At 42.5% G+C, this 14,191-nt stretch overlaps 1 protein-coding gene across 1 annotated transcript in view; it reads left to right on the top strand.

Annotated features, from left to right (window-relative positions):
- Positions 1 to 14,191, top strand: part of DSCAM (DS cell adhesion molecule) — a 696,196-nt gene that overhangs the window by 428,834 nt on the left and 253,171 nt on the right. The window contains exon 10 of the mRNA XM_061425997.1: positions 3,470 to 3,589. Coding sequence (XP_061281981.1) covers positions 3,470 to 3,589 — 120 coding nt within the window. The remainder of the gene's footprint in view (positions 1 to 3,469; positions 3,590 to 14,191) is intronic.

The raw sequence follows: 14,191 nt of genomic DNA, 5'->3' as shown, positions 1-14,191 counted from the left end.
GCTTTAATGAGCTAGTTGCTGCTGTGGTCAACTGGGCTCATTCCTTCTAGGAACCTTCCAAGGAATCACACGGAACAGTGGTTCTCAAAGGTGATGTCTCGACCCACAGCATTATCTGAAACTCATTCAGTCAGTTCAGTTCAGTTGCTCAGTCACATCTGACTCTTTGTGACCCCATGGACTGCAGCACACCAGGCTTCCCTGTCTATCACCTACTCCCGGAACTTGCTCAAACCCATGTCCATTGAGTAGGTGATGCCATCCAACCATCTCATCCTCTGTCATCCCCTTCTCCTCCTGCCTTCAGTCTTACCCAGCATCAGGGTCTTTTCTAATGAGTCAGTTCTTCACATCAGGTGGCCAAAGTATTGGAGTTTCAGCTTCAGTATCAGTCCTTCCAGTGAATATTCAGGGATGATTTCCTTAAGGATTAACTGGTTTGCTTTCCTTGCTGTCCAAGGGACTCTCAAAAGTCTTCGCCAACACTACAGGTCAAAAACACCAATTCTTCATTGAGAATTCTTCGTTAGAATGAGAAATCATTAGAAAAGGCAGAATCTTGGATCCTGCCTCAGACCTACTGAGTCAAAACTTCTAGGGACATGGCTCAGCAACTTGGGTTTTAATAAATGCTTTGGATGATGCTGATGCCTTCTGGTGTGAGTGAGTGTTACATTAGAGGAGGCCCTGAGACAGCAGAGACTCCTTTCTTGGTGTGTTTCCATGGCAAAATGCATGGAGCTGTCCAGCCTGGGGTACTGAAACCAGATGGATGGAGACACTTCACCACACATCCTGTCCATCCATCATGACTAGGCCATGGCAGTGAAAAGGAAGAGAATCTGAGGATAGGTGACACATTTTGAGAGAAGGTCACTAGTACCTGATGTTGTTGCTGTTCTGTCGCTCAGTCGTGTCTGACTCTTTGTGACCTCATGGACTGCAGTACACCAGTCTTCTCTGTCCTGTACCTGATTCCAGGAGATTGAAGAGAGCATATGAAAGAATTCTCAATTTTATGAGCCATTTCCATCTGTAATTGCCTTATACTTACAAGATGTCAGTGGTTATTTTCCATGTAAACCTCTTTGATGAGTTTTTAAATAACATTTCTTTGGGTTAGAACCAAATTGAGGGGAGGGATCATGGATCAGTGATAATTAGACATTCTTCCAGAGGAATTCCTCTGTCCGTTTGATGAGGGATTCAGTGCTCTTAGCAAAATTTCAACCAAATAGACATAGAATGTAGATGATCATTTTTTTACCTACCATCCTAGACAGAATGATTCTGACATGATGTCTTAAACTTTGCAATCTACCCTTGTGATTGTTAGGTTAATTTTGCTACAAAACAAAACAAAACAAAACAAAACAAAACTTTGCTTTATAAAATCTCCAGCCTTTTGTTTTCTTAGAAAATTTTCTCACCATGAGACAGAAATCCCTTATCACCTTATTTTCAATATATTTAGATTGTATTGAGTACACTTGTCTCAGAATACCATCTAGTGAAGTAAAATTGCTCATTATGAGAAGACCTATTGGCTGTGCAAACATTTAATTTGCAGATTGGAAGCTGTTCATGATATGTTAAAGCTGGACATACCTGCATATACTAAATTAACCAACACTCCTACAACACTTTATATCTTCCAGGTACTAAGAATTATTATAATCTTAACTCATATTATCCCCATACCAATTCTATAAAATGAATCCCCAGTTTACAGATGAGGAAATAAAAGCTAAGAAACATTTGACGACTTACACAAGATGACCCACCTAGAAGCAGCAAAGTTGGAGAGCGAACCCAGGTGTTTAGCCTTTGGCTCTGTGCTCTTAGTTGTCACCCTCTGCTGTTTCTTTGAGAAACACAGCAATGAGTTCCATCTCTAGCTGCTTCCTGTTTTGATGTCAGTTCCACCTTCTTGGCTGTTTTATGGGTAAAGTAACGTTCACTATGGCTCATGCCATTTCAGTGTGCTTCTAAAATCCTAACTAACATAGACTCTAACCTTCTCCCTGGGCTTCCCAGGTGGCACTAGTGGTAAAGAACCTGCCTGCCAACGCAGGAGACACAAGAGAAGTGGGCTTGATCCATGGGTCAGGAAGATCCCCTGGAGTAGGAAATGGCAACACATTCCAGTATTCTTGACAGGGACATCCCATGGACAGAGGAGCCTGGCAGGCTACAGTCCACGGGGCCACAGAGAGTAGGACGTGACTGGAGGGACTAGGCACAAGCACAGCCTTCTCCTCAGTCCATTTCTCATGGTGGCTGGAATTCCTATATATCTATAACACATGAGCCCACGTTTCTGTCTCTAAATGAAGAACTCTGGAAATTGCAAAGCAGAGATTAGCCTTATGAGGAATTGTGGAAAGAAGAGGAAGAACCCCCACATTTGTTAAATATCTAGTCAATGGTTGATGTGATCCATGTCCTTTCATATAACCTTGTGACTGCCACATTAAAAATCCATCCTACAATTAGCCACGAATCTGCTGAAAGAGATTTCTGGGTTCTAATACCTTTAGATGCTACCTCTCCTAGGAAAAATCTGTTTCTTCTCTTTAAGAGAAGACTGGAATAATCTAAAATCACAGTCAGTTCAGTTCAGTCGCTCAGTCATGTCCAACTCTTTGTGACCCCATGAATCGCAGCACACCAGGCCCCCCTGTCCATCACCAACTCCTGGAGTTCACTCAAACTCACGTCCGTCGAGTCAGTGATGCCAAGTAACTTAACTCAAAACACTTGCTTTCTATTGGCAGGTATGTTTTAAGCAAAGTACACGTGTATATTTTGCATAGGGATGGTGTTTTGTTTTTTTTTTTTTCAGCATCCCACAAAACTCATCAAATAAGCAGTTACTTAATCTATATATTTTTAAATAGGTACTCTATAAAGTCATCTTGGCTCCTTGATTCAACTGGCTTCCATAGTCCCCTTTTGGCACAGGAGGCATATTGATGTCAGGAATAATGGTCCATGTGCCTTCATCAGACTTTTAGAAAAAGTTCAATACCATGTTGTGTTCTTTATTGCCTTTAGGAAGAGCCTATTAATCCTCCCTTTGTCTCCTGTTAGAGGAAGAATAGATACTCGATGCTTTAAACCTTTCACACCCAAGAGTGGATCCCTGAAGATTTGCCATTACACAAATCAAAAACAAAATGTCACATTCCCTTGGTTTAGTCAAACTGCCACACTCCAGAATCCAGCGTCCCCCACTGCAAGTCAACTTCCATCTGCATTAGCTCACTGATATAATAAGACAAATCACCTGCTCTGGGATTACGTCCTCAGATGGTTCCTAATTACAAATCCTATGCTTTATTTCCCCACATCTGTAAAGCGTTCTTTGTGGTTTCCCATATGTTAAAATTCTTGAATTTCTTTAAATCACACCTTTGATAAGTTGCAGTGTTGTCTGAATTACTGCTGACATTTCTCTCTTTTTCAGTTCCTCCCAAGTTTGTGGTTCAACCACGGGACCAGGATGGGATTTATGGCAAGGCTGTCATCCTCAATTGCTCAGCTGAGGGTTACCCTGTACCCACCATCGTGTGGAAATTCTCTAAAGGTATGAAGTCACTTGGTTTGCTTCTTATCTACCAAACGTATGGTATATTCTATAGCAGCAGTCCCCAGCTTTTTTGGCAGGAAGAACCGGCTTCGTGGAAGACAGTTTTTCCACGGATGGGAGAAGTGGCACTGATGGTTTCCGGATGACTCTAAGGTGTTACATTTACTGTGCACTTGATTTCTACTACTATTACCGCAGCTCCACCTCAAGTCACCAGTCCTAGAGGTTGGGGCCCCTGTTTTAAAAGGCCAAAAATGAGCATTTCTTCCAAAGATGTTTCTCACAAACATATCCTTCCTCACCTCCACCAAGTGTGTACATCCTTGTGTACACCCCTGGTAAACACCTGAGTGTTTTCATTTGGGCCATGAAGTGTTGCTGGAGAGACCCTGTTGGGGAGGCAGGTTATTCACACACTGTTTCAGCACCTGTGGAAGCTCTCTGTTGACCACCTATACTGGACAACAGTGATCTGCTTGGAGACCCCATACACGTGGAGAAACAAATATAAACTGTCAGAATTACTCATTGTTGGAAATTGCTGCTGCTGCTAAGTCTCTTCAGTCGTGTCCGACTCTGTGTGACTCCATAGACAGCAGCCCATGAGGCTCCCCCATCCCTGGGATTCTCCAGGCAAGAACACTGGAGTGGGTTGCCATTTCCGTTTCCAATGCATGAAAGTGAAAAATGAAAGTGAAGACGCTCAGTCATGTCTGACTCAGCCATCCCATGGACTGCAGCCTACCAGGCTCCTCCATCCATGGGATTTTTCAGGCAAGAATACTGGAGTGGGGTGCCATTGCCTTCTCTGAAATTATTTCCCCAGTATTTAGATAAGTAAAGTTAGGTGGCTTTAGAAGGTTATAATAGAACTAGTTTGTTTTATTTACCTAGATAACATAGATATAAAACATCATCTGGGTATTATCCTCTTAAAAACAAACTTTCACCCTTAATCATACTTTCTCTTCAAAGGCACAGCATAATTTCCCCGTATCAAGTAACATTGTAAACATTACATAAATAAAAATGGGCAGTGTGGAAACCAATGAGGGAACCATTCTAGACATGGTAAAAATCATTTTTGTCTATTTTATCACCTTCTCCAGGAAAGTTTCCTTAACTGTTTGCTGCTGCTGCTAAGTCACTTCAATTGTTTCTAACTCTTTGTGACCCCATGGACTGTAGCCCGCCAGGCTCCTCTGTCCATGGGATTCTCCAGGCAAGAATACTGCAGTGGGTTGCCGTTTCCTTCTCCATAGAATCTTCCTGGCCCAGGGATTGAACCTGATCTGCAGCATTGCAGGCAGATTCTTTACCATCTGTGCCACCAGGGAAGCCCTTTTCCAGGAAGGTTTCCTTAACTATGCTTACAAATATATTGGAAATTCTCTTTCCTTTCTCATTCACATGTCTTGATTCAGTAACTTATTTATTAAGCAGTTGAAGGCCAATATGTATCAATAGGATAAATAAGAAAACAACAAGTAAATAAGTAAATAGTGACATTTTTTCTAACAATCTAAGGCTTAACATATGTAGCATGTTGCGCTTTCTTGTGGAACTAACAATTGAAGAAAAGCAAATGGCATTCTTGCCGCATAGTCGGCTTGAATGTATTTCCTTTAGGAAGAAGGAGAAGAGGGAGGAAAGAGAGGGATAGACACCATTTTGTTGGGGGCAGAATCAGTTAAATTTGTTTAAATCCCTTAGATTACTGCCCTGCAGCATGCCACATACATTGTCCACATGAAAAACAGTTTATCCCAGAATAAAATTCTGTTATTCAGAATATCTGCCCAATCCCTTTTTATTTGGGGCCATGCTTATAGCTGAATGTTGCATTACATGGAAACAAACAGTATATATTTGATTTAATGTAGTTTATATAGATGTGCAGGGAGCTTCCCAGGTGGCACAATGGTAAAGAATCCACCTGCCAATGCAGGAGATGCAAGAGACTCGAGTTCTTTCCCTTAGTTAGAAAGATCCCCTGGAGAAGGAAATGGCAACACATCCCAGTATTCTTGCCTTGCTTGAAAAATTCCATGGACAGAGGAACCTGGTATGTTACAGTCCATGGGGTAACAGAGAGTCGGACATGACTGAGCAACTGAGCACACAGCAAAAGATACCATGACCACACTGAAGGCTCTTGGTCTGAACTGGCCCAGGACACACTGGAAGGTATCAGGGCAGTATACATACTGACCAGCAGGATGAGGCTGTGTGTGTCTTGCACCCTTGCCAGCTCGATAATATCCTTTTCTCCCTAAACTTTACTTTGTGATCAGATCAGATCAGATCAGATCAGTCGCTCAGTCGTGTCCGACTCTTTGTGAACCAATGAATCGAAGCACACCAGGCCTCCCTGTCCATCACCAACTCCCGGAGTTCACTGAGACTCAAGTCCATTGAGTCAGTGATGCCATCCAGCCATCTCATACTTTGTGATGGGTGAACGTTTTAATTTACAAATGTACATTACTAATGATGTTTGCAACATTTTATCCTTTGTTTACAAACCATTTCTGTTTCCCCTTTGGGGAATTTCTTATTCATGTTACTTGCATACTTATCTCCATATCTCATTTAGTTATAAGAAGATTTTTCATAGATTAAATAACCCTATGTCAGTTATGAGTGTTACAGACGTCTTATGCCTTCCCATCACTGGTGTGCAAATTAAATTATAAAAGCCTCTTTATCTTTGAACTTCATATACAATTTAAAATCATTAAAGAAAAATCAACAATTGCAGCAAACAATTTTTTAAAGTTAAAATTCCCCTTTAAATACATCAATCAAAGATAATCAAAGATAAATACTATAAACTCTTTTACCTAGTTTTTCAGACCTGTCCCCTGGCAAATATACATATATAGATCTGTAGATAAACATATAATTTGGAGTCTTTAAAAAACTGCAAGCACATTCTTCTTCCTGACCCATAATCTTTCTTCAGTTCACAATAGGCAATGAATGTCTTTCCAGGGCAGCAAATATGGGTTCAATGTGACTTTTTAATGTCTCTGTCAAGTTTACAGTCATATTTCAATAAGTACATCTAAGTTCTCTTGCCTTTGTTAGGACTGAATTCAGTGACTTAATGCCACATGGGTTTACTCCTTTCTCCAGTGGATCTTTCTGACCAAGGAATCGAACTGGGGTCTCCTGCATTGCAGGCAGATTCTGAGCCACAAGGAAAGCTGTATCATAAGAGGAGCCGGGTATAGCTAGGTCAGGAGTAGTTTTTCTCCCGTCAATCATCAGGGACCCACGCTGTTAACATTTGTCTCTTCTGCCATTCTACCAAAGCATTGGCCACCATTAAGCAATGGCCATTGAGGTCTGGTGGCCACTTCTGCATTTCCATGGAGAAGCAGGAGTACAGAGAGAGGGCTGTCACAGCCACCTGAGTCAGTTCCCTCTAAGGACCTCTCCAGAATGTGTCATAAATTGCTTCTGCTCACATCTCACTGGTCTGTTTGCCCCTCACCATTGGGTGTCTGCAGGCTGTGTCACAGCTAAATACGGCCATCGTGACTGCAACCCTAGCTACTTCGCTAAGTAAGAAGAGAAGGTAGACGCTTGGCAACCAGGTGTGTCCAACACTACTGTTGGAATTGTGTTTGTTTTTTCCAGTTGTTCACTATTATTAAAGTGTCACAGTGACTTCCATCTCATTGGTCTCTGTATATGTGTTTATTTTTTTCTCTGTGGATAAACTTCTATAAGTAGAATTACTGGTTCAAAGAGTAAGTAATTTCTATAGATTTCCATACGTACTGGCCACTTGTCATCATTTTGTTCATTTTTATACTCCTTCCTGAAGTTTATAGTACTGCCTGTTTCTTATGATGAAAATATTACTACATATTATTATGCTTGTTTTTTTTTAATATTTGCAATATAATGAGGAAGTTGTATATTATTATTATATTTATGCAAATGATAAAGATGTGTCTTAAGAAAAATTTAGTCTTGCTTATGGAATGTGTTTCCCATAATCAAATAGTCACTAAGATCTTAAGTGCAGTTCCCCTATATGTAACCAAAAAAAAAATGAAAAAAAAAAATAGATTCAAGCTGTTTCTCTGAGAGTTTCAACAGTTTAATCCTGAGGCTGCAGAATTCCAGAGTAAATTGCAGTGGTTTAAGGGCAGCTATTACAGAAATGAAGCAGTCTTTGCTGAAAAATAATGTTATTACATTCTTGACCTTGGGTCTGGATTCACAACATCTAAGATATTCACTTCTGTCTCCCGATTTTTTTATTTTGTATTTTACATGAACAAACTAAACCTCTTGTCTAAAGGAGATTTAGGGGGAAAAAAATCAAGGTTTAATACTATGGTGGGCCTCACCTGTGTGTCAAGAAATCCATAGCTAAGCAAATGTATGTCATTTATTATGGAGGAAATGGGTTTCAACTGCTGTCCTGGGGACTGGGACATCCCCTTTTTAGCTGCTGAGGGGTGAAGAGGGGCTGCTGATGCAAGAGATAACTGATGCTCCCGCCCGTGGGCTGCCTGGACATCTTTAGCTCTGTAGTGTTAGTCACTCAGTCATATCCGACTCTTTGAGACTTCAAGACCACAGCCTGCCAGGTTCCTCTGTCCATGGGATTCTCCAGGCAAGAATAATGGAGTGGGTAGCCATGCCCTTCTCCAGGGGATCATCCTGACCCAGGGATTAAATCCACGTCTCCTGTATTGCAGGCAGATTCTTTACTATCCAAGCTCTCTGGCTGCCCACAAATAGGGTTATGCCGACCTCCAGGGAAGCTTGGATTGTAGGAGGTTCCAAGGACAAGAGTCAGAACACATCTGGTGTAGGGGGTGAGAGAGCTATAGGGAGTAATTTCCATTTAAAATAGGGTTATCAGAGAAGGCCCCATAGGAAGGTAATGTTTGAGCAGAAACTTAGAAGAAATTGCAGACAAACCACGTGCACATCTGCAGGGAGCTCTGAAGGTCAAGGGACCAAAACCAACAACAGAAGTGGATTTGTACCTGGAATGTTCCAGAAGAACCAAGGAGGACACTTAAGCTGGGTCCTGTCACTCACTGTGGGATGAGTGAAAAGAGGTTCTGGAGATTGCAGCAGGTCAGATGGGTGGTTTCAAAGGTGTGGTTTCATCCGGGGGCAGTGGGATCAGCATCATCGTGACAGCAGCACTCTCCTTTCTTCCTCCACCTTGTGGACTCCAGAGCTGTTGGAGTAATTAGGAGATGCCCTGTCCTCTGCCTAGTGTTTTCAAAGGACCCCACTGGCCCTGCTGTTGAGAGCAGCCTGTGTGGGGAGCTGGAACTGTAGCTGGAGATCTGATAGGAGGCCTTTGCTGTCATGTGGCTTGGATGAGCTGTCAAGGAGGGACAGGTAGTTGATTTCTGAATCGATCTGGCTGGTGGACCAGATGTCGGAGAGAAAGGGAGTCAAACAGGATGCCTGGGTCTTTAAGAGTAGCGGAGGTGCCCCTTCCTGAGACAGAGAATTGCCTGGGATCCATACTAGGAGTTCAATCCTCAGTCTCAGTAGAGATGACCCAATTTCCAGTAGTATTAATATAAGCAATGATACATTTTCCAAGTATGCTAATTTTTTTAATCAATGAATGCTTTCTCCAGGTCAGGTCTCATTCCTTCCACGTTCTGCTCAGCCACTGCATGCCCCACTCTGGCATCACCTCAGTTCTATGTGAAATCGAGCCCCTGTTCGTCGCTGGTCCATCAGCTATACACAGTTTTTCCAATGAGGAATATTCCAAGTTCTTTCTTCATAATGGCTTGCGTCTCACCTTTTTGCACATAAAGTGAGTTTAGCCGGTGGCAGGTGGGAGCTTGTATTATTTCCTGGGAGGGAACAGAAGTTGCCTGATTTCCCCGAAGAAAGGACTTTTGAAGTCCAGGGCTTCCCTTATAGCTCAGTTGGTAAAAAATCTGCCTGCAATGCAGGAGACCCAGGTTCAATTCCTGGGTTGGGAAGATTCTCTGGAGAAGGAAATGACAACCCACTCCAGTATTCTTGCCTGGAGAATCCCATGGGCAGAGGAGCCTGGCAGGCTAAGGTCCATAGAGATGGACATGACGGAAGCGACTAAGCACACAAATGTATAGTCTATGCCCTGATGTTATCCATGTGGGGCCGTAATCCCCCAGATGGGGCATGCCTGTTAAATATGTAGATTCAAATTGTCTTTTATGTAAGAAAATTCATCTTGAATCATGTCTGTAATGATTTGTTTTCCTTTACACTTTGCACGTGTGTGTGTGTAACTTCAGAGTTTATTTCAAGTCACAGAAAGTATACCAACTAAGATAATGGAATGAACAGATTTCACTCTCAGAGAAGATGGTGAGAGTTACCTGGCACCCATTTGAGTTGTTTAAGGATTAGTTAGGGTGCGGAAGTCATCTTTTTTTGCAACATTCAACAAAGTTATGGAATTATTTTCCAGATTTGTTTCCAGGTGTTTTTGGAAACTTTTTTGGTATTTAGTAGATTTCTGTCTTTGGTCCTTTGAGATCAGGAAGTCCTGCCTCTGTTTAGGAGGCAGCACAGCAACCTGGGTCTCCATTATGATGTCACTGGATCCCTTCCACCTGTCTTTCAGAGGCTGTCCCTTTATCTCTGATTCTTTTTTTTTTTTAAACTTATTGGGCTTCCCATTTGGGGCTTCCCTTGTGGCTTAACTGGTAAGAAATCCACCTGCAATGCGGGAGACCTGGGTTTGATCCCTGGGTTGGGAAGATCCCCTGGAGGAGGGAAAGGCTACCTGCTTCAGTATTCTGGCTTGGAGAATTCCATGGTTGCACAACTGAGTGACTTTCACTTCACTTCACTCCCATTTTAATTTGCTTGATATTTTTTTCATGTCTATTTTCTTGTCTCCCCCCCCCCCCCAACAAAATCTGTTCTCCTCTATGCTCTCTCCAAATTTGCCTGTATTTTTGTGATTTTACTTTTTCCTTTCTTTCTCCAGTTCTGCTAGCTCATTTCCTTCTCTCTTGAGCTCCTGCTTCACAAACAAGTAGCTATTGTATTCACAGATTTCATCTCTATCATGGCATTTTTCTGAGGAGATTTCCTTGTCTAATTTCTCTTTCTGTTTTATTCTTCCATCTTCCTCATAGTATCTTTGCCAGATGCTAGCTTCCTAGCATCAATTGTGAAATGATTGCAATTGTACGGTAGCTTGAGCATTCTTTGGCAATGCCTTTCTTCAGGTTTGCACAGAACACTGACCTTTTCCAGTCCTGTGGCCATTTCTGAGTTTTCCAAACTTACTTTAACAACATTTTCTTTTAGGATTTTAAGTAGCTCAGCCTGAATTCCACCACCCCCACTAGCTTTGTTTGTAGTAATATTTCCTAAGGCCCACTTGACTTCACACTCCAGGCAGTCTGGCTCTAGGTAAGTGACCACACCATCATGGTTATTTGAGTGATTAAGACTTTTTCTATATAGATCTTCGGTGTATTCTCACCAACTCTTCTTAATTTCCTCTGCTTCTGTTACGTCTTTGCTGTTTCTGTCTTTTATTGTGCCCATCTTTGCATGAAATGTTCCCTTGGTATCTCAGATCCTCTTAAAGAAATCTCTGTTGTCATCATCATCATCATTGTTGTCATTGCCTCAGCTCACACGGTGAGCCAATTGTCCTAAAATCGTTTATTAAATAGCCCACCTTTTATCACTATCTTGAATTCCTTTATAGTCTATGGAAAAAATATGTCTGCTGAAGTCTGTTTTATCCTTCCCTGCTTGCACTGTCAGTCTGGCATCAGAACCATGCATACTAGAGGTCTATCACTTCCTACTACATGTTAATATCTCATATAAGACTCCTCCCTCCCTAATTTTCTTTTGTCAAAAATGTCCTAGATTTATCATATGGATTTGTATTTGCGTGTGTCTTCTAGTTGAATGTTAGGCTAATTTTATCAAGTTTAAAAAAATTATTCTGAAAAATCTGGGAGAATGTAAGCAATTTAAAAGTTAGCATGGAGACATTCAAGATCATTAAACTACTGAATCTTCCCAGACCATATCATGGATAGTCTTTGAATTTATTTAAATCTTTTTATATCCATTATTATTTTATTGGTCTCTTACTATGGTGTGTGGCAGTGAGTATTTATAAGCTTCTGCCTACTGTTCACTTTGATCCTCTTTGGTTTTCTGGGTGGAACAGAATTACATCTAGAGCCAGTGCTTCCTGACTCTCTGCAACTGTCCTTGTCTTTTTCCTCTAAGTAAGGGAAAAGTGGTCCTTAATTTGGGGGGATTCCTATTTTCCTCCACTCTGTAGCACATACAGAAGCTGCAATGCAATGGAATGCCCCCCTTTCCTGCCTGTTTCTCTTGTCCCCTCCCTGTGCCCTTCCTTAGCTGTAGCACATTTGTTGTTCAGTCACTAAGTCATGTCCGACTCTTTGTGACCCCATGGACTGCAGCATGCCAGGATTCACTGTCCTTCACTCTCTCCTAGAGTTTGCTCAAACTCATGTCCATTGAGTCAGTGATGCCATCCAACCATCTCATCCCCTGTTGCCCCCTTCTCCTCCTGCCCTCAGTCTTTCCCAGTATCAGGGTCTTTTCCAATGAGTCAGCTCTTTGCATCAGGTGACCAAAGTATTGGAGCTTCAGCATCAGCCCTTCCAGTTTCCTTAAGGATTGTCTTGTTTGATCTCCTATCTGTCCAAGGCACTTTCAAGAGTCTTCTCCAGAACCACAGTTTGAAAACATCAATTCTTTGGCACTCAGCCTTCTTTATGGTCCAACTCTCACATTCGTACATGACTGCTGGAAAACCCATAACTCTGACTCTACAGACCTTTGTCGACAAAGTGATGTCTCTGCTTTTTAATATGCTGTCTAGGGTTGTCATAGCTTTTCTTCCAGGGAACGTGAGACCAAAGTTTCCTTGACTCCAATTTTCCCCGGAGACACCTAAGAACCCACTGCTATTTGGTGCACAATAATCTTGCTTTTGCTCAGGCATCTCCCTCTGTCCCCAAAACACTGTTGGAGGTTGCTCTTCTCTACTCACATGGTGAATTCACATTCCATGTGAATAAGGGACATCTTGGCTGTCCCTTACCTTCATGGTCCCAGAATTGTCCTCTTCTGCTTGGTATCAACCTATCTGCCAAAACCGTCCCATCTGGCCACAGACTCTTTTATTTTCTCTTTATTTTTAGAAATGTAAAAGCACACCTTTATTATCTCACGATTTCTGTGAGTTAGGAGTCTGGGCACATCTTAGCTGGATGCACTGTTTTGGAATCTCTCACAGAGTTACAGTTGTTGGCCAGAGCTGTGTCTCATCTGAAGGTTCAACTGGGGGAAGATCTACCTGCAGGTTCAGATGGTGGTCAGCAGAAGCTATAGACTCTTTGTCAGGGGCCACAGGGACTTGAATCTTTTGTTTAGAGATCCACAGGAAAAACATCTGACACTGGCAACAGTTCTCTGAATATTTCTTGCAGTGTGTTCAATTACTTGAAAGTGAAAGTGTTAGTCATTCAGTCATATCTGACTTGCAACCCCATGGACTGTAGCCTGCCAGGCTCCTCTGTCCATGGAATTCTCCAGGCAAGAATACTGGGGTGGGTAGCCATTCCCTTCTCCAGGGGATCTTTCCAACCCAGGGATGGAAACTGGGTCTCTCACATTGCAGGCAGACTCTACCATCTGAGCCACCAGTGAGGCTCAGTTCCTTACTGAGAAAACATATGTACTCAATACACTTGGTTAGACTGCTCAGATGAGCACTCTGGAGCCTCCTCCTACCCCAAGGCTTGCTATGGAATGTCTCACCTTGCTCTTGCTCACACCTTCTCTCCCAAGATCAAGGTGACATCAGGGGACCCTCCACAGTCCTCAAGGCCTCTGTCTCCAAATGCCATGAAGAACCAGTAACATGAGACAAGCTCAAGTTCTCAAGCATCTTGATTTTAGGACATGTTTGCTAGCAATGCATGTTCCAGACTTCCCTGATGAGTTGAGCAAGGCCACCCCTTCCTCAGCAGTGGAGAGATCTAACCCCTGCCCCAGAGATCCCCTGCTCTCCATTCAAAATATATGTCTTGATGGGGGCAATAACAGAGACCCCTCACCCAAAAAAACTCCCTTAAACAAGATGTTCATCATTTCCCTTCTAGGAAAGCAGGAAATTTCCTACTGGAATAACTCAGTATGGGGTTAGGTTCTTATAGCCCAGCCAGGATTGTCCTCAGTTCTCTGGTTCCCAAAAGTTCCTTCCAAACTCTGGTCCCTTCATCCTGTTCACTGTGCCCTTGGAGGTTTGACTTTGCTCCTGACCTCAGGCTTGAGCCTCCTTCTTATTTTAGCCCCCCAGGCATTTAGCTTCATTTCTTTACTCCTGTGGCCACGTACACTGTGTCTTGAACGCAAGCTCACAGCCTTTGCTCAGAACAAATGTCACCTTCATACCCTGTCCTGGAAACTGGATCTCTGCCTTGGTCATCTGCTTGGCCTTGGACTTCTCATCCTGTCTCACCTTCCTGCCTCTCTGTCTGTCTAGCTGTCTGATTACTACCTAGAGCTTTAACCCTGACTGCTCTCAGACTC

The sequence above is a fragment of the Bos javanicus genome, chromosome 1, assembly GCF_032452875.1.
Source record: "Bos javanicus breed banteng chromosome 1, ARS-OSU_banteng_1.0, whole genome shotgun sequence".
Classification (NCBI taxonomy): Eukaryota; Metazoa; Chordata; class Mammalia; order Artiodactyla; family Bovidae; genus Bos; species Bos javanicus.
The sequence above is the reverse complement of the archived record's forward strand: the minus strand, read 5'-3'. Positions and strand labels throughout refer to the sequence as shown.